The following is a 25259-nucleotide window of genomic DNA, read 5'->3' as shown; positions in this document are numbered from 1 at the left end:
CTATAATTTTTTTTTTTTTTGTTTTTGGAGGGACAAAAAAATCAATTATTGAAGAAAAAAAAAAAAAAAAAAAAAAAAAAAAAAAATCCACCAGGGGGATTTTTTTCCCCCTGTCCTGTTCTCTAGCAGAGTCAAAAAGTAATCCAAAGTGAAGAAAAAAGGGTAGCCAGGTGATGTGATCGAATTGACGATATTGAAATTCCTGTCAATTTTTGCGAATAGGAAATGCTCCTTTTAAGAAATCGGTCCATGTGTAATTCTGTGCTGCTAAATGACTACAGCCTCTGGCGCTTAGGTTGAGGATTATCCTGGTTAGTCCAGATTTCTGAGTGAAAGACCTTACAGTCGCACTGAGTAAGATTTACCTCCTGGAGTGTTGATTGAGCTTCTGGGATAAGACAGGGTGGGGGAGGAGCTGTTGAAGTAACAAGATTAAGTTTGACTTTTTTCTTTTTTGTCTCTGGGCAGTTCAGCCCAAAGTTACTCATACTCCACACAGATTTACTTTTAAATGTATCTGAAAAACATTCATTTGTTTTTATTTGCATTTTAATGGCAAAAAAGCAAATAATATTTATATTTTTCTTAGTAATCGGGGTATTTTCTTTTCTGGTATTACAGCAATCAAACTCTGCTGATCAGCTTTTTGACATTTTTCCATGGGCATGTTGAAGATTTATTTTGTTTTTATTTAGCTCCAAGTCCTTAAATTAGGAAGGCCTCTTTGCTATCACCCTAATCTTCAACCAGACAGAAGAAACATGTCGGTAAATCTGAATCTGTCAGAGCTAGAAATACGTTTGGATGCAACTGCAAATTACTTATGTCATCTACAAAACGTCTTATAATTTGAATAGTCTTCTGTCTGAAGACAAAATCTTTTCATTGGGTTTATTATGGAAGCATCTATTGAAAGGCACGGTCTCTATTTACTTAGTTTGTATTTGTATTTCACGTAACTCTGACAACTTGTCTTTACTTAGTCTAACCCTCCTTCTCGTGTGTAATAAATTTGGAGCATCTGTACCCGGCTTAAATCCTCTCGCTTTATCCTAATCTTGTTACAACAGGTTAACTGTAACTTAGAGCTAGGAGTAAGGATGTAACCAACACTAAAATAGAATATGTGTTGCTAGCAGCAGCTGAAGTTTCTCCTCAGACTGACAGAAACCAGTGACATGATGGTGAATGTTAAGGTGAAGAGGCGATTAAGCTAGTGACCTTTCACCCTGAAACCATGTCCTAATCGATGTTGTTGTACATGAAACATGCTAATCATGGTTTATGAAAGCCCGACCTGACGCCGACACACAGAACAGGGTCAATTTGTTGTTCACTAGCCCTCTTTTCTTGTTTATTATCTGACTTGGCATTAGGAAGACGTCATACCTCTTAGGCATCCGTCACCTTCACCTGCCTCAGCGCCAACCTGTGAAGTAAAAAAAATAAAAAATAAAACTTACACCACAGAAGAAGGAGAAGCTTACCCTCTGTCAAAACACATCTACAGCCAGCACCGATGGCACTGTGTTACATCGATTATAAAAAACATATTAATGTTATCTAGTTAACAAAATCAGCAAATTTATTAAGAGATCAAGAACTGAACCGTAACATCATATAATAGAGATTCGTGGTTTTCATTAGTTGTAAGGGGGGGGAAAAAAAAAAATCTTACATGTTCGTCATTTTGCTCTGTGATCTCTGCGCCTTCTCCAGAGATGGATTCAGAGATGAATTGGCAGTCGCTGTCTATTAGCAGGTCTTCTCTGAACACAGGAGAAAAATGTCATTTGAAAGAGTCAAATATACAAATACCTCAAAACTGCAAGGAATATGAGCTGTTTTTATTTCAAAATGCAAGTAAAACTGAATACCTTACTCTCATTTTATGTATTCTTGTTATTTCATATTCCGAATTCTCATTTATACATTAGCTAGTGTTAGCATCTTTATCTGTCAAAGGAAATTTAGAGACATTTGAAAGAGCACAGGTGTCAAACTCCAGGCGTGGAGGGCCACTGTCCTGCCAATTTTAGATATGTCACTAATGTCACACAGCTGAATCAAATAATGAGGTCATTAGCTGGAGGAGAATTTCCTGCACCTAAAAGCTAATTCAGTCATATGATTCATGTGTTCTGGATCAGTGGAAAGTCTAATAGTTGCAGCACAGACCTCGAAGCTTAGCATTTGACATCCCTATACCAGAGAAACCAAATCCCACGAAAAAAGAAAAACAAAAACCAATTTTAACAAAATGTAGACTTATTTCATGTGACTGAGGCCACACTGTTGTGTTCCCAGCTGAATAGACGTTAAAAAGAAACTGGAGGAAGAGTTAAAAGGAAATAAAAACAAAAATAAAACAACATAATAGGAAGAATTAAAACCAGGAATGGTTAACTAAAATGCTATTCATGTAAATAAATATGGAAAAATATGTACATGTTGAACACTCAATTTATTTCTATTAGATCTGTTCCTGTTAACCAAAAATAGCCGGTTCAGCGGTTAAACATCTATTACTTACGAGGAGATGAAGGAGAGATCAAGATTATCAAAATCCCTGAAGATCTCACTGTATCGCTTGGTTTCAGACTTATGAGGCACCTTCCTCAACTCTGAAATAGGAAATAAAAAACAACCTGTTGAAGACGTGATGAAAAGGTCTTCCTTTTTATGTCACAGGAGATCAAATTAAGTCTTTCTCAAAACATGTTTGCATGTCATAATGAACACAGAAGTTAGATCAAAACATCTTGTAGTGTATAACTCAGATAAACTTTTTTTAAATTTATCTATCTACAGTTATAAATGTAGGACAGACTGTGTGAAGAACGGTCGACAAACACAAGGAATCCTACATGAGGACCAACAACACACATATCAAGAATATTTACAGAATTTAAAAAAAGATCAAACTAAGATCCTCTTTTAGACCATCTGACAGCATTTCCTGGACATTTCAGAGAAAAACTGATCTTTCGGTCGAATGTGAGCTAGATATATGATGCAGATATAAAGACTGTGCCTTTTGTAAACGAACGCTCAAACTTTTGTGCATATGCTATTCAACTGCTGTCTCATCTTCTTAGGTTTTGCCCCAACAAATTACAACAGATGCAGCAAATAAGTGAAAGAAATCTCCCTCCCTCTGAGGCGCCTCCATCTTGGTCAACCACATCCTGCTCACAATTTGTGTCACGTCCCATAATGCAATGAGTCCCTGTTTTTCGCACCAGTAGCGTTTCATGGCAGAATGAGAACTGAGAGTAAGAAGGATATTTCAGCCAAGTTCAAAAATCAAACTGTCAAAACCTGACCGAAACCAGCTTGTGTTTGTTGATTATGCGCAAGATTTTATTTAATTTTTTAAACGGCTTGTGTAATTTTAGCATCATTACATTTGGGGTTATTTCTGAACTGAATTTTTTATTTTCTTATTTCTGCAAATCTGCACACTGGTTCGCCAGTTTAAATCATTTTGGATTACAGTGAGCAGATCCTGTTCTATTAAAGTTCAAAGTTCAACTGAAAAAAAAAAAAGAGACAAAACTAGAATGTGTCAAAAATGAAGGAAGAGTTCAGGAAGTTTACAAACCCTTCAATGACACGCAGGATGCCTCAAAGCACCACTAACACTCTAGCAGACACATTTAGGCCCACTGTGCATGCAACATGTGCATGCACCCACATGCAAACTCTCTCTCATTATGGCGCCACTGCATTGTCAGCAAACAAAACCAAATCTGCCAGTGCAAGGTAATTTACTACAGTGATGAATGTACTGTAAATCTGAAACAAATGGATAAAAAAATATAGGATTTAATAAGAACCTTTAAAAAAAACAAAACTGTAACATACAAAAAGGAAGAGATCACTAACACAAACATCTCCTCAAAGGTTGGATTCTCACCTGGAGTTTGAGAAGAATCCTTGTTTAACACTCCTTCTTCCATTTCTCCTCACTTTCCACGTACCAGCTAGACCCTAGATACACTCACACATCATTGCACCTGCATTCATTCAACAATATGTCACTTAGAAAAGGAAAAAAAAAAAAAGATCCGTTGCGACGGCTGAAAAGTTGATCCAGGAGTACAGTAGCAGAAAATGATCAGCGCGCAGCTCTGACCTTGCTGCCGTTAAATCTCTCAAAAGATCTTCCTCTGCGAGAATGGAGGTTGGCTAATGTTTTCACCATGAGGGGAAGAGGAAGTGTATCTTTGTGTCACAGCAGGACCCACCCACATTATAACACCAAATATAGTGAGAAGGTGCCACTGTGTTAAGTTTGTGTTGTCTTATTTAGAAGGATTGTTGAAAGGTGGGTTTTTTAAATTAAGAAAACAACATCATGTGGTGAAACATGTCATCTAGCACTGTATTTATTTATGTCCGTTGTACCTGGTGGAAAAACAAGTTGTGCGGAGTGAACCCAAGAACAGCTAATGAGGTCACAGGTAAGAGGTAAAGCAGTTGTTGCATCTTGGATAAAAAAACATTTAAATGTTGAATCTGTGTCACTTAAAGTCTAAGACTCCATTGCCTACATGGGACACATACAGAATGACGCTGCAAATATTATGTACAATTGCATATTATTGTCAAAATAAAGATCACAAAATGTACTTTTTAAAATGAAACCTTTAATTTTATCTTCATACAATAAACCACGCACATATTTTTACACAGTAAAAGGGTGAATCATTTTTATAGGGGGTGGAACGTATTTCCATACGCCTCTCATACCACGGTGCTTATTTCATCTCAAGTGGTTTACTAAAAAAGAAAATTACAAAATAACTTTTTTTTTTATTTGCAGCCAAACAGGTTGACAAATACTGCGTTTTGTTTATTCATCTGCAACTGTTCAGATGTTTGGAAAAGAAACATTTTTGCTGTGTAACATAAAAGTAGTTGATCTAAAATGGCTGAAATGTGACAGTCTAATGTTATATGCATCTGTTAATATCTGTATGACAGACAGAAGGCGAGTACTGCAAATGCCATTAACAATGACAAGTCTAGTGCCCAATTATAATAAAATCAAAGCAAACACAGTAAAAGTCAGCCGTGATCCCTTTTGAAGTTGTCACATCTGAAAAATCCAATTCTTTAAACTTCAACATCACATCCCTGCTGTGAAAGTAAATCAAAAACATTTAGGTTAAAAAAAAAAAGGATAAAAAAATTTCAGACGTTAAGGAATCTTTCAATTTGAAGCTCTCTCTCAATTTCTCCTAGAGCTCGTCCCGAGCCGTACTGTCCAGAGGGGAGTGGAGCACGTCCGTGTTCTGGGCCTCGCGGCTGATCTCGGCCTGTTCCTGGGTTTTTCCGGAGCGCGCTTCTCTGTCCCAGTCTGTACGGACCTTATCGTTGTCCCACACGGTGGAGGTCTCCGTGTCACTGATGTAGCCGGGGTCGCCCGTGTAGTGAGTTGGAAACACCAGGAGCGGCTCTGCGGAAAAGGCCTTCAGGTCCCTGTTTTCAAACTGCTCCATGTAGTCAGAGCTGTGAGGAAGCAAAGTGAGGAAAATAAGAAGTTTGCCAAGAGGTTTCTGCAACTGTGTGCACTTTTACTTGCTGGGGTTAAAACTTACACAGGGTGTTTGTTGTACATAATAGGAAGAAACTCATCGACGGGTAAAATCCTTTTCAGTGGTTCTGCTTTCAAAAGCTTCTCAGCACCCTGCAGGGAAATCATATAACCTAGAGTCCAATATGAATAATCTGCTTCTACTAAGTTATGAATATTTGGCACTGCTTTCTCCTTGTGATCCACTTGCATTCTTTTCCGACCAATATATCTGTACGAAAGGAAGAAGCCGAGAGGTTTGGTGAGAAAAACTGCAGATATAATGTGACTGTGATAGAGTAAGGAAAAACAAACTTACATAAGATCCCAGTCCAGTCCTTCATACTCAACCTCACTCATCAAATTCATCAAGCGACGTTTGAAGAAGACCTCGAAACGCAGGTCGTCTTCAATCACGAGGGAAGTTTCCAAACGGCGCTCCACAACCTACAGACAAATAACGACATGTCAGTGTTTATCAATTTCAAAACAGTTTAAATGTTCTGCATTTGAAGCTCACCTCCTTCCAGATGTTGTAGTGGGAAAGAAAGCAGCCCAGCTCTCCCTTTGTCAGTGGTCGACCGTGGTAAGGGTCCTGGTATCCAGGGAGCATATGGATACCCAGCGCATAAATTTCACTGACATTCATCGCTCTGAAATGCAGGCAAAGGAAGTTTATTTTTATAGCACATTTACCAAAGAAGAGAAGAAGTACACCAAGGTAAAAATGGCATGATTTAAGAATCACGCAAAAAAGAACCGCACATTATAATGCAAATTTGTAACAAATAAAAAGCTGAGATGTGTGGGAAAAGCTTGCCGTAGATATTTCGCTTGTAAAATAAGTTTGAACTCCAAATCAGTGTCTTCCTTTTATTCACAATCATTAAATTCAGCCACAAATCCAACGTGGAGGTGTATCAGTGCTTCATGCTAGTGCAAATTTACAGCAAGTTACGCAACAGTGCAGCCATCGATTAACACTTACCTGCCTCCAAACATTTCAAACCTGTTCTACTTATAACTTCCACTAGTAAATATACAACTCTTCTCTGACAGAAACTGCTGATTTTGTTAGCGCCTTTAGAGCTAAGAACACAGAATTGAGAAAGATCCAGCTGCTAACCTGGACCTGTTTCTCAGTAGCATTTCCTTATACGAAAATAACTTAAATATTAGGTTTATAATTTTCTCCTGAAGCAGATCTATTTTGGATGTGGAGCCCATGATCAGTTACAGTTGGCCCAAAGAACAAAAATATTCATTTGTAACAGCTACAGGCTGTTTTATCACTTATAGAAGAGTAAACTTACTTTCCATCTACTGCTGCAATGATCTTGCATGCAATCTTCTGCTCATGCAATGCCCTCAGCATGCGGTCCCTGCGGTCAGTCCGTCTCAGCAGGTTTATCATGAACACCTGAAATGCACGTAAAAGACACATCAAATGTAACCTCTCAATTTATCAGCAGCGGGGAGTCTTACAGAAAAGAGATGAGCAGGAGGCCATTTTTGCAATTTCCATCTTCACATCACTCTACTCACTTCATCAAAGCCCATTTTGTCAGGTTTTTTTCTAGGGACACGGATGTATTTGGAAGGCATAAGGGGAGGATTCCGCACTGGAATGTAATATAGAAGATGGATGCAGAAATGGTAAAAATGATACGCTGTGTAAAGTTTCATGCTGTAGCCACATAAACGGTTTCAAAGAGCTGAAGCTAGCGACAAGGAAGTGGTTGGGCACAGTCAAAATGCAGAAAACTTACCATTAACCTCCAAGAGCGAGTGTAAGAAGCTGTCCGCTTCGTCTTGCAAAGTATTGTGGGAGCGCAGGGGTACAGGAATATAACCATAAGTCTCCCTGTTGCATACAAACATTTGAACGTCTGGAAAAAAGCAGAAAAAAAAATCATTAAGCTGAGTGTAACAACAAAATAAACATCATGCTTATGTTTATAAGCTGGCAGCTACACGTTAAATACCTGCCATCTGAGCAGAGAATGCAAACACAATGATGTCATCAAATGCCCAACTGTATTCTGGATGTGGCGGGTGAAAGGCCAGCTGCCTGGTAGCCCGTTTCCTGAGGTCCATAAGGAATGTGGAATGAACCATCGGAACAGCAAAACAACCTTTGCGGACTTGCTTCCTGATAGGGAGGTAGGCAGGTGTCCGCCTGTAGTAACCCTAGTGAAGGGAGGTTTGTTAGCATGTGACTACATTGCATAAATCAGGTGAGGTAAACCAAATTATTACAACACTACCTGAGAAGTCATTCCGCACCAGAAGTTTGAATAGGCGCCACGGGACTCAAGCATCGGAGCTATTATTGTTTTATTTTCTTTCATTAACTTCCAGAGAACGTCTCGATCGGTGAGAAGGTTATCGCAATCCACCAACTGCACAGAAGAGAGTAGAAATGATGGGAGACATGCTCATGACGAGTTTATCGGTTTCTCTTTTCATTGCGGAGGAACAATTTGCAACTCTGCTACAGAATTACTTCAAGTCCCTGAGGATTGTTAAGTATTTATTTTCTCTTGAGGTCATTCTTTGGCATTTCAAATAGACTGAGGTCTGGACTTTATTGGGAGTTTTATCCAGCCGTTCCTTTGTAGATTTGCAGCGAGGTTTGAGATACTTATTTGATGCTAAGTTTAAGCTGTCTACCAAATTGGCAGAGATTTGACTCCAGAGTAATTTGCGAAATTTATAGCCACAGTAACCCAGGTCTTGTGGCTGCAAACCGATGTGAAACCATCACTCTTCCGCAATCCAGTGCCAAAAATTATAATCTCTTTCAACAGAGCAAACTACAAAAACTCCCACTTTTATGTAGTTGGTCACACCTGCTGGTAATAAGGTAAGGGTGGATTCGATTAGGAACCTTAAATCCTACGCAAACAGCAAAGGTGCACTTAGTTTTGTCGTGACTATTAAGACTCGTATAAACTTTTTATGTCCCATGAATATATGTGCAGAGCGGTGTCTTAAAAAAAAAAAAGCGATTGTGAAACAAGAGTGGGACTCTACTAATTAGCTGTAACTGTCTAGTTAAAACAAACCCTCAATTTCACTTTTTTTTTCTCCGTCTCTCAAGAGAGAACGTGGAGAAGCAATTCAAAGGAGACGGAACTATTGCAATTGTAGATCAACGAAACCTCAAGATTACACACTAGTGCAACAGGAGAAAACAAATAGAAATCCGCACAGCATTGTGCTTACGGTTCAAAGCATCGGACTAGGAACAGTATGAAATTGACGCCCTGTGCTCTTTGTAAATTATAACAGTGCTTTTGATTGGGCCTTGATTGTACACTTATCCACTGGCAGCAACGACAGGATAAAAATAGTTCAACAGCTGGCTCAGTGCTAAGAAATGGAAACATGCATGGTGTTGTGCATTTGTATCGATGGAACAGTGTATCGACCTACCATCAAGTAATCGGCCCACATTTCACGAGCCGACTCCAGCGCTCCTTGCCGAAGCTTCATGACGTGCTCATAGCGGAGATCTGTCCAATGCTTTGGGCCATCTTCATCCTCGTAGCGACTTAGAAATACATCTTAAGAGTTATTCATTGGAATTTGTTCATTTATTGATTCTGTGATTTCATGTAGCAGCACCTAAATGTATTGGAAGCTCAATGCAACAAACCTGGGTTCTTCTTTTGGCCTCCACTCCACATAATGGTAAAGGTTCTCCACTTTTAAAAGCCACTCACGCAGAATTACTGTGGTGTTGTCCTCATTGTGATCAGTTGCTACCCTGCAAATGTGCAAGAAATTGAAATAAAACATATAAAATCAGTAGGTTTGACCAAAAACAGGTTCACAATGATTTAGTGCAGAGCTGTTGCCAGATTGGGTTTAATCAAGAGACTGGGTGGAAAGAATAAACCGCGACTCAAATAACAATAGCCCTCTGTTCACTTTGTGTAATGTCATTGTATGCAGCTGTGGGAACTGAATTGAGTGTTAATAATCCCAACATCAGGCAACAAAAACTGTGAGCTGAGATGACATTTTTTTTTAGGTTAGCAGTCTGTACAAAAGAAATACACAAAGGCTACAAAAGACACAACCAAGAAGTGAAACCTTTGTCTGTTAACCTTAAAACGGAAGGAAAAGATTTGAACTGTGAGGTAAATGAACCTATGTTAGCGGGGAAGTTTGACGCTACTCTGTGAAAGAATGAAAACATATCACAGATATTGTTTCAGCACTTAGAACACATATAATCAAATAACCATGCAGTGCTTGGAAACACAAACACTGCATGTGTCTTTCATACAACCACAAACATGAAGGTATTTTATTGGGATGTCATTTAGTGGACTAAAGCAATAGCAAGGAAAATGTCACACGTTTTTACTAACAAAAATCTGAAAAAAGTTTGACTTGCATTTGAATAAATAAAATCCAAAGCAAACCATTGCCTGCAGAAGTCAATGTATCACAATTTAAGTCTACATATGCATATTAGTGAACAAATCTAAAGAAAATGAACATCTGATGCCATTTCGGTGAATGAACAAAGTTAATTAAACACATATGTCTGCTGTAACTCTGCTGGATATACCTTAATATATACTGTTAAAAAAAGATAAATAATGTAACAACAAAATTTATGGCCAACCTCTAAAAACACTTGCCATCTGACAGCCAGATTTCTTTTTGTCGTCTTCTTCTTTTGATATTTCTTTGAATGAAAGTCATAGTTGATGTTCCGGAAAGATTTCTTGTGAATCTGAGAAACCTGAATCATCTTCCTAAATTTATTTGGGCCGTTCAACCTTTACATAACTCATACTTGAATCTGAACTGTTTCCTGTTCATAAACAGATTAAACCACTTCAGAAAAAAGTAGATACTAATTATCTATAAAGCCACTGCACTCTAAAAACATATTCACACAAGTTGCACCTCTTATATCTGGTTTATTTTTACTGTGTTGTCACTCTGCAGCACTAATTGCATGCACCAAGGATTTAAATGACAGTTTGGTGGGTTATGATTCAGAGGTTTTCGGCACCATTACAAACAGCTGTGAGCGCACACGCAAAGAACAAGAGCAAAGTGCCAAGAACAAGAAGTGCTTACAGCATCTCAAACCGTTTGTGACTGAGGAGGAGCCTGTAAAACTAAAACGTCAAAAACTATTTACAGCAGAGTTAAACATCTACCAAACCATCTTCAACAAACGTAACACGTGTTAACTGTAAAAAAAAAAAATAAAAAAAAAATAAAGATGAAAACATGTAGATTGCGAGAAATGAGCGCACCACTTGAGTCCTGAGGATATGCTGCAAAGAGATGATGAAGAAAAAGATGAGCACCTAAGTCTGGGTGGGCTGTTGGAGAATGTCATTTGCTTGCTTTTTATGTGAGAAACCCCTCCCTTATTTCCACCAATGCTGGCAGACAGATGTCTAAATTACCCTAACTATGACTTTGCACAATCTAAATATGCTTTGGAATATGTGCTCGCCCCAAATAACCGAGGCGGTGCAGATTAGCAGATGCTTTAAAATTGCCCCAAAATCACATTTAATGTAACAGAATAATTTCACCGTTGGGTAAGGTTACAAAATGATTTGACACAGCTAAATATTTATTCTTACACTTGCTAATCTAGCTCATATTCACACTGTCCAGTAACATTGTTTCAATATTTTAATGGTAAACTGTTACAATGTGCTAACTGATCGCATAGTTTTATGTATATTTTAATTTAATGTAAGGCTAAGAATTTTCTCCATCAGGTTTGGTTTCAGACATGGAGAGATATGGAAGTGGATGGCTGAATTAAAATTTTATTTTCAATACTGGATCACACAGCTCCCCTCGTGGCCAAGTCTCGTCCCCTCCCCTCCACGTTTACAGAACTAAGTTTTGCACATAAAACTTGATCAACTGTGTCCATGTTTACTCAGCTTATGAGTTTTCAAAGCCAGACTGAGCATTTAATCTATTGTATAGTGCACGATGAAATTCAAATGTGAAACCCCGACACGTTAACAGCGTGAAATAATTTGGTAACGCGTCCAAAATCCCTCCTAATGCATGTCCACCGCTTTTATCCTCCCCCCCCCACCCTCCCACTCCGTAACACTGTATATTGTCTTATTTAAAAAGAAACATTCCCCAAATGTGCAGCCATTTGTCTTTATTACAGGAAAATCTTACCTACACCAACTTACCATAGAGCCATACGGTCCTTAGGATACTTGAGACGCTCTATAGTTCCCAGAAAGTACGGCAAAGAGTGTTCGGAGTTCCTGCAGATGAGGGCGAGAAGAACCCGGGGAGCCAGAAGCGGAGACTCGGGGCTCCAGCGCTCCTCCGCGAAGTACCCCCGGACAGTGGAGCAGCAGGAGAGGAGCAGCAGGAGCAGCACGGCGGGGGGGACGGCGAGCCCGTGCATTGCGACGACTATCTATGTTTTATGTGATGTTATTGTCCTATTGCACTCGTTTTAAATTAAAATGAATAGTAGCTTTGCGTTTCGCACCCATCACAAAACAAGCACAGTCTGTGCAGAGTGTCCTACTGTTGAAGTGCGAAGTTGAGCCTTAAAGGGGTAGGATGTAGCCTCCGTCTTAAAGGGGAAACTGCAACCAGACACAAAATGTGATCCCCACCCCCCTTTTTTTTCCCCAATGAAACGTGTCCTTTATTTCATATTTCAGAAACGTAAAAAACATTTCCAGGCAGTCAAACCACAAGATCAACTTAATTCGCTCCTTCAAAGGAAACCAGAATAAAAATGTGTTTTTTTTGTGTTTTTTTTTTGTTTTTTGCGGTCATGTTCAAATAAAGAGGAAAACATAATCTCAAAAAAAAAATTACATCAAGGAAACATTTCTATAGGTACACTGAGACTTTAATCACACTGGGGTATGTTTATAACTTACAAGTCTTAACTAAACAAAGTGGTAATGCATTAAAAGAATAACACTAATGTAGATGTACAGTAATTATTTTGTTCTTCAGTAAAATTAAGACATCCAACAAATGTCCCAATACACATTACATTCATACAGGAGCAAAACACAAATGTAATTATCCAGAAAGTGTTAAGGTATGTTATTCATATGTATTCTTAAGCACAATTTTACTAATGCAGGAATGTACCATTTTGTATTTCCTGTTGATGTGCTGATTCATCATCAGACTGAGAGTTTTAAAGTTTGGCTCCTGCACCTGGCCTTTCAACCTGGATAGTCAAGGCGGCAGCTGCAGGGTCATCAATTAGCCAAAACAATTCACCGCTGGTTGGTGCAACACGTGCAGCTGGATACGGCGAAGCTTTTCCCCCCCCCAAAACCCCCCAAAAAAAAAAAAAAAAAAAAAAGTTGCAAATCCGACAAAATTGCACAAATAAGCAGATTAAGCTGCTCTGTTTTTTGCAGTGTGTCAAAATGGTTGATGCTTTTATTACTACATTGTTTTTCAGTCATTTGTATATGAAAAACCCAAAAGGTTTTGGTTAATTTAATTGATTTTTCTACAAATAGTATGTTTATTGTGACTGTGAAAATAGAAGGATTTATACACAGACATGCTTTCCGAGTGCAAAATTTACACACGTGTTAAATCTACATTGCATCTGATAATAAGTAGGGACATTATATATCATATAAAAAAAATGAAAGGTTGTATATAAATCATATTTTTCCAACCATCACCTTCAAAACAGTGGCTTTGCTTCCACCTGTTGAGACAAAGGCCACACATCGTGCAGCGTTCACCACTGGGAAAGTCATAGTGACGCGTTGTGGAGGCGGTTTGGGAGAATCACTGATAGGAGCCACAATTTTCTTTGTTTCCTGCGTGTGAGATACAGACAAAGGCCAAGACATAACTTTTTATGCTTCACATTTCACAAGCAACATACATTAAAATCAGTGGAGATTATTCAGTTATTGATGCACTGCTTCCAGTCTTACTGAATAAGTAATTTCATGTAAAACATTTTACCTTTTTGCCAAAGTAAGCTAACTTTCATCAGTCAGCTTGATGATGTCAGCTCATGATGGATGAGCTGCCCTAATTAGTAGTTGAAAGCTGAGAGGGTTGGGGATGGTTTTTATGAGAGTAGGTTGAGTTAAAAAGTATAATTGCTCAAATTCAGCTCTAACCCTGACATCAGCTGGACGATGGGAACAGCAGTCTTTAGCTGCTTGTGGCAAAACATTTAATTATTATGTGTGGGGGAAATGTATGGGACAAGTTCTACATTTAGCATCAACAGCACATCTGTGCAGAAGATGCTGATGAGTGACAAACACTTTGAACGTATGTTTAAACCATACATAAAGTATAGCGTAAATGGTCTAAACCATCACTAATTAAACTTCAGCTCAAAGGACTCTGTCTTTCATGAGACCAAGACAGGACATGAGAGACGCATCATGTTCTATTCACACTCTACTTTTCTTGAAACATCTATTTTATTTCTACTGTATCAGATGTGACAGGGAATTACTCAAGTAAAAATAAACACAAACGTAGGCAACGTTAAACTCTTATGGAGAAATATAAGACAGCCCGACTCATTGAAAGTTCACAGAAGTGGTTAAGTCTTAAACACTATACAGACTTCTGTTACAAATTGCAATTACCTCCAGAAGGGGATGACCTGGAAAAAGAGAACATGTGTGTCCGTCTGGTCCCATGCCCAGCAGCAACAGGTCAAACACAGGAAACTCTTCACCTGGGAACACCTGTTATTTTGAATTTAAGAATTCAATTACATTCAAAGAACCAACCAGGTAGTAAAAAACATAAAAGCTTGGGATTAATTTGGACCTGTTTCAGTTTACAGGCGTAATCCTCTGCACACTCTGCCACTGGCAGAGAGGAGTCTATTGTTAAGATTCCACTCTCAGGGATGTTGATCTTGGGAAACAACTGATTCTAAAACAGAAGAGAAGTCTGCCATTTAATTTAAACGCCATTTGGTGCAAAATACTTTAAGAGCCATATATTTAACTAAGTAGCAGGAAATTTGACCTGGTAAAGCCCAAATGTGCTTTCTGGATCATCGAAAGAAACCAGGCGCTCATCACAGAAGCCAATCACCCACTTGCTGCAATCTGGCTGGGGCAGAGCAAGCAGCTCTTTGCTGAGCATGGACACAAGGCTTCCTCCTGAGAGGCCCAGGGTGAACCTGCCATGAGAGGCTATGGCCTTCTCGGCCCGAGTGGTCACCAGATGGGCCAAGACTGGACCCAGCTCTGCTGAGGAAGGAAAGACCACAACTCTTCTTCCAGCCATCACAGCACTGCAAGAAGAGAGAAAGGTTGCAACATTAAAGGAAGTCAGCTACAAAACAGTTTTGCAACTGTGTGAAAAATGCACGTAGCAAAGCTTTTGTAAACATTTAACAAATATTTTATGATAAAAACTTTTATCAAATGTGGTTTACTAAACATGTCAGGCTACGTGGGAATTTACTTGTACCCTACTTCAAGTACAGGAGAACCACTAGTCAGTACGTTAATACAAGCGCTTTTCTTAGTATGTAGAAACAACTGCAAACCTAAAATGCAATTTTTTAAATATAGAAACAAATTACTGTTAATACCTTGCAGAGAAAATTCGAAACAGCAGATGGTCATGTGGATTTTCAGTCGGCAAATGAGTAAGTTTAATTCCATGCACTACTTCCTGAACTGACGTTTCATCAGCCAATCACACATCTTGCAACACCGCACTGCTTTCTGGTCGCTGAAGTTCCCGAAAAAGTAGCGTCCAAAATGCTCCAATTAGAATGCAAAGTTGACATTTAGCTGACATTCATCAATATTAACTAACGCTTTGATAAACTAAACAACACATGTCAATATTTTAACTCAATATTACAGTATTTTTGTATAATTGCTATGCTTCCGCCTCACCGCTAGATGGAGTCAAAGTTTGCATTTGAACAACTTGAGTTTTACCCTTATGCATGCCTGTACTGTTCTTCTCGCACCAAACAGTGCAACTACATGTTGTTGTAGTCATCACGAAGGAATCCTGACTGTGGCAACTCGCCTGCGTGAATTTTGCTTGTCACGGGAGACCAACGAGAAACATGTCCACAGCCTTCTCCTTCCAGACGCAGCTCGTCTCCATCATGGATGCGCTATCCAAAACAGCTGTGATGGAAATAAGCAAACTGGTGGAGATCGAGTCCAAGATGCTGAAAATAGAAATAACAAGAGGGCGAAATGAAATCGCTTCTCTCACAGAGAAGCTACAGCTGATGGAGAAGTTACTGTTCATGGCTCAGGAGCGCAGGCAGGGCACAGCAGCAGTAGCATGCTCAGAGATGAGGGAGTCTTCAGAAAATAAAGCTCCTTTGGCTTCAGACAATTCAAAGTATGTATAGTGTTCAATTCTACCCAAAGCTGTTTATCTTGACTGTTTTCTTTGACCTCTAATATTTTGTATTTAAGTGCACTGCATAGTGGTGGAACCACGTGGGGAAACATACGATCCTCAACAGAGATGGACAGTTTGGACCAAAGTGACGAGCATACTTCACCTGAAGTAAGTACCCAAGCTGAAACAAATACAGTCTATTTTAAACCTGTTTGACTTTATGCAATCATTTCAAAACTTCTTCCACATATACTCTGACAATTGTCCTGTACGTTTTCAGCTGAAAAATAAATGTATTAGATACTGAAATTCAACATGGCGACGCCCATAGACATAGTTCGCAGTACCTCTGATGAACATCATTGAAATCTGACTTCAGAGGGTGTTCCAGTTAATTTTTTTTCGACCTCCCAGTCAGAATTTCCTAGTTCTGAGTAAAGCTGGGACATAACATAAATCATGGATTACTAGGCCTTGAGGATTGACTTTCGTTACCACTGCTTTAGCTAAAGCCACAATTTGCAAAGAAATTACTAATAATCAAAAGAATCTCATGGTACTAAGTTATTGATGAGGAGAAATATTCAACATATCCATGGCATTATATTATACGCTACACCATAAGAAATGGAAGGCAGTCTCCTTTAAATGGAGAAAAAAAATTGGAGCATGGGGACTTTACAAAGACTGGATATTTATTCTAAATGGCTTATCCAAACTTGGTGATATTTTACCAAAACCTTTCAGGATCACTTTGGTTTTACCATTTCATCCCATTTCACTGTGTATAACCCCAGTGAAATGGGGTGGAGGTTGCATCATAATCGAGGGTAATGGCCGAGCCAAAGTCCACAACTATCGCTGGTTTGTTTGGTTTTCAGTTAAGCTGCACAGGATAAACATCACAACATATGTGGAAGGAGTTTTCAAATGACCTAGGGTCTGTTTATTTTTTTCCCCTCATAAAAACCTGGTATTTTAGCAGAATTGTGTACGATTTCAAAAGCCACTATGTAAATATGTAGTCCAGTTTAATTATTTTTTACATTTGTGAAATTTAGGTTGCAAACCCACCAAATGACTTGTCTGAACTGATAGTGGTAAAAGAAGAACCATCAGATGTGGATAACAGAAACACTGAAGAAGACGGAACAAATGAAGCAAGTGAGTTTTTAGATTGTTTTTGTTTGGCCTTTGCTACATTATGTTGGTTATTGGGAGTATTTACATTTTCCATCTGCTGTCAACAGGAAAGGATGTGGTCATGGATACCCAAAAGGCTCCAAATGTGATGCAGCATCCTAAACCAAGTGCAGAACACCAGCAACCTCTCTTCACTAATAGCTTTATAGGTTCAAGCAGCCAGCTGCCTCGTGCTGACTCCAGGAGACTGGAGATGCAGTGGAATCCACAACTAACACCGGCTCACGCTACACTGCAGGAAGGGAAACAAGTGGTTCAAAATGTTGCCTCCCAAAACGTCAGCGCATCCAGGAATGTGAAGCTACACACTTTTAGGAACTCATCTGCAAAGAGGTTTGGCTGCATGCAGTGTGGCAAGGGTTTCAGATGCTTCAGCCAGCTTGAAATTCACCAGCGAAGTCACACAGGCGAGAAGCCATTCCGGTGCACGCTGTGCGGAAAGCGATATGCCCAGAAAGGCCACCTGTACACACACCAGCGCACACACACCGGGGAAAAGCCCTATCGATGCACTATTTGTGGAAAGGGTTTTATTCAGAAGTGCACCCTGGATATGCATCAGCGCACACACACAGGTGAAAAACCCTTTGTTTGTGTCAGCTGTGGCAAGGGTTTCACAAAGAAGTGTAATCTGAAGAAACATCTGACTCTGCATCTAGATCCTAGCCTAAACGTCTATGGAGGCGAGTCGTTTAGTGAAACAATTATACACGGAACCACATAAAATGACAATGGCTAACATTTATTTCTTTTCTTCATTCTGATTTAAACAGCTACTGGAAAATAAAGTTTACTTTGCTTAAGATATGAATGTGTGTCTAACAGTGCATATTTTGAACACATCACTGAAAGGTTTTCTGTGCAGATATCAGAAACTGATGTTTCAACAAGCAAATATATTTTTTTAATAGTCTGGTAAAAGCCAGTTCCTCCTGAGAACTTACAAATGCATTCATCTGATACATTGTGAAATCAACTAGCATAGGAGAAAGTGCTTCAGATATATAGAAAACACTCCAGGTACTATTAAGTCGCTATTAAAGCAGCTGAACTAGCAGATGGACAGTAGCATTAATGGTTATCAACAGATCATTAAAATTTGTTTGGCTGAAAACACATTAAAGGTTTGAAGGCTTAGGGAATTTTGTTTACTTAATATTTATCATACATTTTATTTCATAGTTTTAGTGTGCTATAATAGATTAAATAGATCAAGCATTACCTCATAAAAGGTGAGTTTATTATTAGCCTATCATCCCTGTGGGTCATTGTGCACTCTGTACAGATGCACCTCAATAAATTAGAACATAAATGAGTTGTTTTATTTTTGTTATTCAGCTTAAAAAAAAGGAAAGTCATACATAACTTAGATTTAATACAAACAGCATTTCAAGCTTTTAGTTTGCTTTTCGGTTGAACTTAATATGTCACACTAAAGGTGGAAAACGTTTTTAAATGATCATTCATTGCCTTTTTTTTGTATCTCAAAAACATGGTTGGACAGTCACTGTATACTTGCACATCTGAAAATCACTCATTTGGCTATTACAAATAATCACCACTAGATGGCAACAACTTCAAATAATGTCTAGTTTTAAGTCTGAGTAAAGATCTAGTAACATATATCATACATTTTATATTATTCCCCCCTCTTCTTTTAGAAATATTTTTGCAATAGCTCAACACTGATTATATATGTTTAAATTTTATTAATAAAGAAGCTTTATATAGCTTTTATTGTGCGTAGGTAAATAAGTAATTGAAAAAAACGTGTGAAGGTGTGAAACAGGAGAAGTTCCGACTGTATTTGAAAGATAACGACAAATAATGTAATATGTGCTGATTTTGCAACCGCGACCTTTACAGAACAAATATATTTTTTATGAATTAATCATACATTAAAGTTTTTTTTTATTCAATTATGTTTTGAGAGATGTTTTACAATACTTGTCTTCTCTGTCCTATGACATTTTCTATCCATATATTTTCAGCAAAAGCCCTATAAATAGAGTTTAGGCAAGGAACACACGCTGTTGCCTTAACATACAGTATACATTGTGGTGCTTTCGCCTATAGATTTCCCATAATCCTTTGCGGTACAGCTGTATCACATATTTGATTATAGGAGCAACGCTACTTCGTGGGGGTAATCTTGCCGAAATTAGAAATACTCAGCTACTTTGGCGAGATGATGTGCGACAGCGCTAACAGGAGTTTTCGGACACAGCTGGCCGTCATCCTGGACAGGCTAACAAAGGCGGCTTTGGCTGAGATCAGCAGCCTGGCTGACGAATGCTCCTCCGTCCTTCACACTGAGATATCTCTGCATAAGACGGAGAACGAGGCGCTGAAGAAGAGGTGCTACTCTCTGGAGGTCCAGCTGAGAGCAGCCAGAGAGGGACATGCCTACCCTGCACATGTCAACACCAGCGTCAGACAACTTTCAGGTCAGAAGCTTGAATCAAGCCTGACACTCAGGGTTTTATCCCCCCCCCCTCTTTTTTTTTTTTTTTTTTTTGCTGCATAGTGCACCCTATAGGCTTGTATTCTGGTTAATATTATTGTTACTTGGAGTTATTGTTTGCTCTCTGCCTGTCTTTGTATAACTGCATGTATAGAAAGGTGACAATCTGCATCAAATTTCAGTATGAGCTCTATTTTTTTTTCCTTCTAGATCAGCACCAGTCTTCTCCAGCCATCGAAGGAGTATTTGGGAAGGATTGGTGCATGGATCTGTGGAGAGAAGAGAAGCTTCACCCTCAGAGAAGACTGCCAATGGAGGCTGCTATGACAAACATAGGAGCAGAGGTCAGCTGTGTGTCTTATTTTTGCAATTCAGTCATATGATGGACTGAATAATGAGGGATGTATTTTTAGCTGCTTCTTGTATGCTGTTGGTAGGCAGCTGACATGATGGGGAGAGAACCGGATCTTATTTTTGTCAAAGAAGAGATGTATGACGATCACCCTATTGGTCAACAGATGAGTCGTGCTGACACCAGGAAAAGTAAGAGCGGAGAGAAATCAAACAAAACAGATTAACTGCCTACAATTTAACTGGATGCATTTTCATTCTACAGTTGTTGGGATGTTTGAAGATGACAGCATGCTTCACAGATCCGTCGATGAACTGCAGCTTCACTCAGGGGAGATGAATAATTTCCCCATGATGTCGGACGGACAAATGCTACAGCGGGCACAGCCGACCATCGCGGACAGATTAATAGAGGACGCAGCGTTGGGCAGTCTTGTGGAAAACACAAATCCTCCTCCAGCCTCGGTGGAACCCTCAGATTACACGAACTGTCTCCAAACAAACACAACCAAAGAACTCCCCTTTCAGCCCAAACTTGTTAAGGCACCAAAGCGCTTTGACTGTTTATTCTGTGGAAAAATCTTTAACTATTTAAGCAGCTTAAAAGTGCACATCAGACGGCACTCGGGCGAAAAGCCTTTCAGCTGCTCTGTGTGCGGAAAACGGTTTGCTCAGAAAACGTACCTGAAGCTGCACCAGCGAGTGCACTCTGGTGAAAAGCCTTACAGTTGTCCAGACTGTGGCAAAAGTTTCTCCCAGAAAAGCTCCTTAAACATACACCTTCGAACGCACACGGGTGAAAAGCCTTATAGCTGCGTGGGATGTGGCAAATGCTACGCGTATAAATATGGTTTAAATCACCATCAGTGTTTCAACTGGATGGTCAAACCAGAGGTATTTGACACAGGTCCTCTCAGCACTGCTCAGAGTGACTCAACATGCGGCAGTATATCTTTACTAACATCCAACATGGAGGAAAAATACTGATTTGGAGTAAAGAGAGGCGGATTGTGTTATCTATTGTTACCTGTGCTACTGTTTGTCATATTTTTTAGCTAGAGTGGAGAGACTAACGTAGCAGTGGTTAAATAATAGTTGAGCTTATAGGTCCATTATAATAGATTATTTATTCTCACAGGTCTGAGTTTGACTCATCAGTCAGCAAGAAATGAAAAGATCTTGCCTTCATTGCATTGTTGCATGTGTTTGTTCCTAATATATCAGGCCACAGAAGGACTGTCCCAAGAAATACCAAATTACTGACTCTGGGGAAATGGTCCTGGCCGACCTTTAAAACTACCTCCTTGGAACAAAAAGGTGAAACAAGCTTGTTCCTTTGACCAGCTTTTTATTTGTTCGACGCCATTTTTAATTCTTTGGCACTGAAATGAAACCGAAGTCATTTTTCCTGAAATATAACTAAAATTCAATTGTTTATCTCTTGGTCATATATTTAAATAAGCTCCGCAGGCTGTTATTGATATTGTGTTTGAAAAGTTACTTTTTATGGTTCCACCGTGATTTATGAATTGAAGAGAAATTGTCAACATTCTGTAAATCTGATTTCATGTAGTCTTATTTCATTCTTATGCCTAATAGAAATTGCTTTCTTTGAATGTAAGGCTTGCCTGAGCTGATTCTGTTCCAGAGATGGCTCTAGCAGCATCGATTTTACTAGCATATAACTGACATTGAGGTTTATGAAATAAAACAAATGAACACATTTGTACATATGACTTTGTTTTAATAGAGAAAAAAAACATGAAAAATGTCAAATAAATTACAAAAACATTTGTTTTCAACACTCCAACCACAATACTAAAGACAAAACATTACCATCAAGACATTAACATTTAAACTAGTGTAAAAAGTCACATGATGCATTTCACTAATGTAGCTTATAAGACATTATAACCAGGTAGTGACAAGTTTCTGTTAAGGGTGCACAGATTGCAATTTTCTGGCCGATCGTCGATTACTGATCTTTAAAAAAACCTGACATGCCGATACGGATTTTCTTTTGATTTGGCAACAGTGAGGTGACTACTGTTAACTGTAAATGTTCAGACATGACCTGATGGACCGGCCTATCAGTTAAACGTCTCAACGAAGAGCAAAAGAGGACAGTGGTTGATTTTTGGACCCTTGCCGAGGTAGATGAGTAGATAAGATCGGCTTCACATGTAAGTATCGGATGATCACCAATCTCCCAAAATTGAGGAAATCGGAGCAAATGTATCGTCCGATCAACTTATCAGTGCACCCCTAGTTTCCGCTGCTACATGTTGCTAGGTTTAGGCTGTTTCTGACTCACTGACCCTCCTCCAACAACCTCACGATTTATGTGTGCCATTAGATGATGACTGAGGTTCACCTTCTGCGTGAAGGTCTTTCCACACTTAACACACAGGAAAGGTCTCTCGCCAGTATGGATGCGTAGATGACATTTTAAATTGCCTTTCTGAGTAAACCTTTTGCCGCACAGGCTGCACCTGTAGGGTTTCTCACCTGTATGGACAACATAGTGAATCCTCAGAGCTGATTGGTTGGCAAAGATCTTGCCGCACAACTCGCACGACTTGCTACTTCTCTGATGTGAAATAGGCGGCACACATCTGTGTGAGTTCAGCTTTTTTTGAGGGAAATGTTGCTTGCAGATGCTGCAGAAGTTTGTCTTATGTGACTTCATGTGGTGTGTCAGTGTGCCCTTGTGAAAGAACGTCCTGCTACATACATGACATGTGAACGTGTTGCTTTTTGGAGCTCTGGTCGTTTTCACACTGACCACATTCAAGTTGTTGGGGAAGTCTTTAACATTAGGGAAACGGCTGTCAGTGCTGTTTGTCGGTAATGTCTGCTGTTTGTCGTGACTGGGCCCGACTGCAGGGCTCGATTCTGCTTCATTGTGACTTGCTTGGACAAACTGAACATCATCATCCTCCTCCTCCTCCTCATCTTCATCATCGTCGTCCTCCACTTCAATTGGTACGATATGGGCGCTAAAGTCCTCTTCTGTTGTATCATTGATACTGATAAACTGCACAAGTGCTTCTTCGGTACTTTCTAATAACGAATCCTCCTGTCCGACAAGTGGCAAGCTGCAAGTACTGCCATCGACAGAGTAATCCACTGACTTCTGGTCCGATTCCTCAGCCATGCTTTCTTCCTGTGCTGATGTACAAAGGCAGCAATTTAAACTCAGAAAGGAGGAAAAACATTGCTCTATTTACCCATTCCGTTCCAATTCTTCACATATTTCTTACCTTCATTGGAAATTGCTTTTTCATCTGAGTTAGTGGCAGCATTTGGCATCATCTCCTCTTTTTTGATCTCGGCAAGTGTGACTTGGTCCGATTGAGCTGCTGTAGGCTGTTAAACACAAAGTCTTGTTTTAATCTCAAGTTCAAAGGACCACATTTTCAAAAATTGTGGATTACCAGCTGTAATTTGAAATGGAAAGGTTGTTTAACTTCAGTTATTAGAGTCGAATTAGTTATTTGATCAAGAGTCATACAAAATAAAGACATAAACCTAGCAAAATGCAGAAAAAGTAAACTTACAGTAAAACATGTCAATGAAGTAAAAACTGATCAGTTCACCATACTTTACAAAAAGAGTTTTATTGACATTACTAATTCTCTTGATCCTTTTACAGAAAACAGCCAACATATTCAACTGAAGATGAGTAATTTTTTTTTTAATTGAACAAATAGCCTTCAAGATATTATTGCCTCTACCTACGTTTCAAAAAAAAAAAAAATGGCTGGATAGTCTATCAAACCCATTTAAGCTCCAGTTACCATCAAAAGATTGGAATTTTTTATTCAACATTTCTAATATTTGTGTTAAATGTTAATATAAGCAGAATTAATTTTTATTTTAATGCACAATGTAATCTTTCACTGTTTTTATTGGTTAAGATAATCTGCAGTAACAAATGATGCCCATCGGCTAAATGGATGGACTATTACAATTTAATATTTTAATCTTTGAAATAGTACAGAATTCATACAGGCCTACTTGTTGAACATTTTATGACATATCTTGAAAAAAATGGGTTAAAACATCATTTTGGCCACAACCTTTCACAGGTTAATGTAAATTGAGGGACATAAATTACATTAGAAAAAAAATCTCTAAAATAAGACCAGTTCAAGTAATGTATGAAAGGCATTTTAAAACACATTTTCAAAAATTGTGGATAACCAACTGTATGAGTTGTTGGCTGCTTTGGAAACTATACTTTAAAAACTTACTCTTGTGTTTTATTGTAGGCTTTTAGGCACTTATAAGCAAAACAAACATATAAATACCCAATCTTGTAAGTGATATTTCACGCTTATTTGCATATTTTTAAATACAACATGACATAGTGCCTTTTAATCAGCCTTCAATTAAAATCAGGTGGGCTGAAGCAAAGAAACACCTCAGACATGCAGGGCAGTGTGCCCTAATGATCATGGGAAACTGTTAATTATTATGCTGTAATATTGATTTGTAAGCACTTCTGTGTCCATAATAACACACAGAATGCCCTGGAGTAACCGCTTCTCACCTCATCATCAGGAGACCCTGGTGAGTCTGTGCATCTCTGGGGACTGCATGGATCTCTGTCCTTCCACAGATTTATGCACCAGTCTTTTCCAAAGATCCCCTCTATAGTGGGAGGGCAGGTCACTGGGAAATAGAAAAGAAACAAAGGCAAGTTGGGTAAATCAATGCGGATCACGTTTGCTCACAATGACCTGCTGTTTTAGTTTGCGATACTCAGATACCATCATGATGCTTCTCGTCTCTGCTGCAGGCAGTTTGCACACCTACGCTGCAATAACTTCTACTTTTCTTGGGCGTGTCTCTGACCACACTTGTTAGTTCACACTCCAGACTGTTCACTTTCTCTGTCAGGGCTGAATTGGCAAACAGAAGCCGGGACAGCTCCGACCGCAGCTCGGCTGAGTCCTGGTCCACCAGCTTGCAGACCTGGCTGAACGCAGACTTGGCCATCGTCTCCATGATGGAGGAGAGCTGGGAGTGAATGGAGACGCGGCTCGCCATGACAGACTGCAGAAGTAGAAAGGTTTTCTAGCAATATTTTTTTTAAAAAACAAACAAACAAAAAAAAAAACCTAATGTTCACGTTTCAACTGGAAAACGTGCAATATTAATAAAACAATTATTTGCGGCGCACGTAGCCAATGGAGCTAATAAGATTTACCGCTGCGCACAAAGCGGGACCCAAATAAAAGTTGCAACAGTGACGCATTTCCGGCGGATGTAACTGGT

At 39.1% G+C, this 25259-nt stretch overlaps 5 protein-coding genes across 8 annotated transcripts in view; 1 reads left to right on the top strand and 4 right to left on the bottom strand.

The window, feature by feature from the left end:
* The window catches only part of gmip (GEM interacting protein), a 16470-nt gene extending 12265 nt beyond the window's left edge, over positions 1-4205 (bottom strand). For 2 of the 4 annotated variants that reach the window (XM_015031198.1, XM_015031202.1), the window contains exons 1-4: positions 3920-4203; positions 2534-2624; positions 1679-1769; positions 1390-1429 (exon numbers count right to left, since the gene is read on the bottom strand). In XM_015031198.1, coding sequence (XP_014886684.1) covers positions 1390-1429; positions 1679-1769; positions 2534-2624; positions 3920-3962 — 265 coding nt within the window. In that variant the 5' untranslated portion in view covers positions 3963-4203. Of the gene's footprint in view, positions 1-1389; positions 1430-1678; positions 1770-1877; positions 2021-2533; positions 2625-3919 lie in introns of those variants that run through there. The other 2 variants (XM_015031199.1, XM_015031200.1) reach the window with 2 other exon arrangements.
* A 427-nt stretch (positions 4206-4632) lies between these two features.
* colgalt1a (collagen beta(1-O)galactosyltransferase 1a) lies at positions 4633-12175 on the bottom strand. The gene is made up of 12 exons (XM_015031204.1): positions 11788-12175; positions 9243-9353; positions 9020-9137; positions 7849-7983; positions 7567-7771; positions 7351-7470; positions 7127-7203; positions 6895-7001; positions 6102-6234; positions 5901-6028; positions 5607-5813; positions 4633-5517 (listed from the first exon to the last, which is right to left on the bottom strand). Exons 1-12 carry the CDS (start codon positions 12009-12011, stop codon positions 5247-5249), a joined length of 1836 nt encoding a protein of 611 aa, XP_014886690.1. The 5' UTR covers positions 12012-12175; the 3' UTR covers positions 4633-5246.
* A 104-nt stretch (positions 12176-12279) lies between these two features.
* Positions 12280-15287, bottom strand: pgls (6-phosphogluconolactonase). Its single transcript, XM_015031207.1, has 6 exons — positions 15177-15287; positions 14603-14873; positions 14399-14506; positions 14212-14313; positions 13276-13416; positions 12280-12917 (listed from the first exon to the last, which is right to left on the bottom strand). Exons 2-6 carry the CDS (start codon positions 14864-14866, stop codon positions 12771-12773), a joined length of 762 nt encoding a protein of 253 aa, XP_014886693.1. The 5' UTR covers positions 14867-14873; positions 15177-15287; the 3' UTR covers positions 12280-12770.
* A 206-nt stretch (positions 15288-15493) lies between these two features.
* LOC106946666 (zinc finger protein with KRAB and SCAN domains 7) lies at positions 15494-21705 on the top strand. The gene is made up of 8 exons (XM_015031176.1): positions 15494-15955; positions 16033-16126; positions 17020-17122; positions 17209-17882; positions 19287-19608; positions 19836-19969; positions 20063-20168; positions 20242-21705. The coding sequence occupies exons 1-8, from the start codon at positions 15669-15671 to the stop codon at positions 20961-20963; spliced, it is 2442 nt and encodes an 813-aa protein (XP_014886662.1). The 5' UTR covers positions 15494-15668; the 3' UTR covers positions 20964-21705.
* Positions 21706-22250: 545 nt separating this feature from the next.
* LOC106946685 (zinc finger protein 37-like) lies at positions 22251-25217 on the bottom strand. Its single transcript, XM_015031205.1, has 4 exons — positions 24752-25217; positions 24532-24653; positions 23240-23345; positions 22251-23147 (listed from the first exon to the last, which is right to left on the bottom strand). Exons 1-4 carry the CDS (start codon positions 25029-25031, stop codon positions 22255-22257), a joined length of 1401 nt encoding a protein of 466 aa, XP_014886691.1. The 5' UTR covers positions 25032-25217; the 3' UTR covers positions 22251-22254.
* Positions 25218-25259: the final 42 nt, after the last annotated feature.

This window comes from Poecilia latipinna, unplaced genomic scaffold (assembly GCF_001443285.1).
Source record: "Poecilia latipinna isolate Pla-1442-1.1 unplaced genomic scaffold, P_latipinna-1.0 Scaffold200, whole genome shotgun sequence".
NCBI classification, from domain to species: domain Eukaryota; kingdom Metazoa; phylum Chordata; class Actinopteri; order Cyprinodontiformes; family Poeciliidae; genus Poecilia; species Poecilia latipinna.
This window is presented reverse-complemented; position numbering and strand designations above follow the sequence as displayed.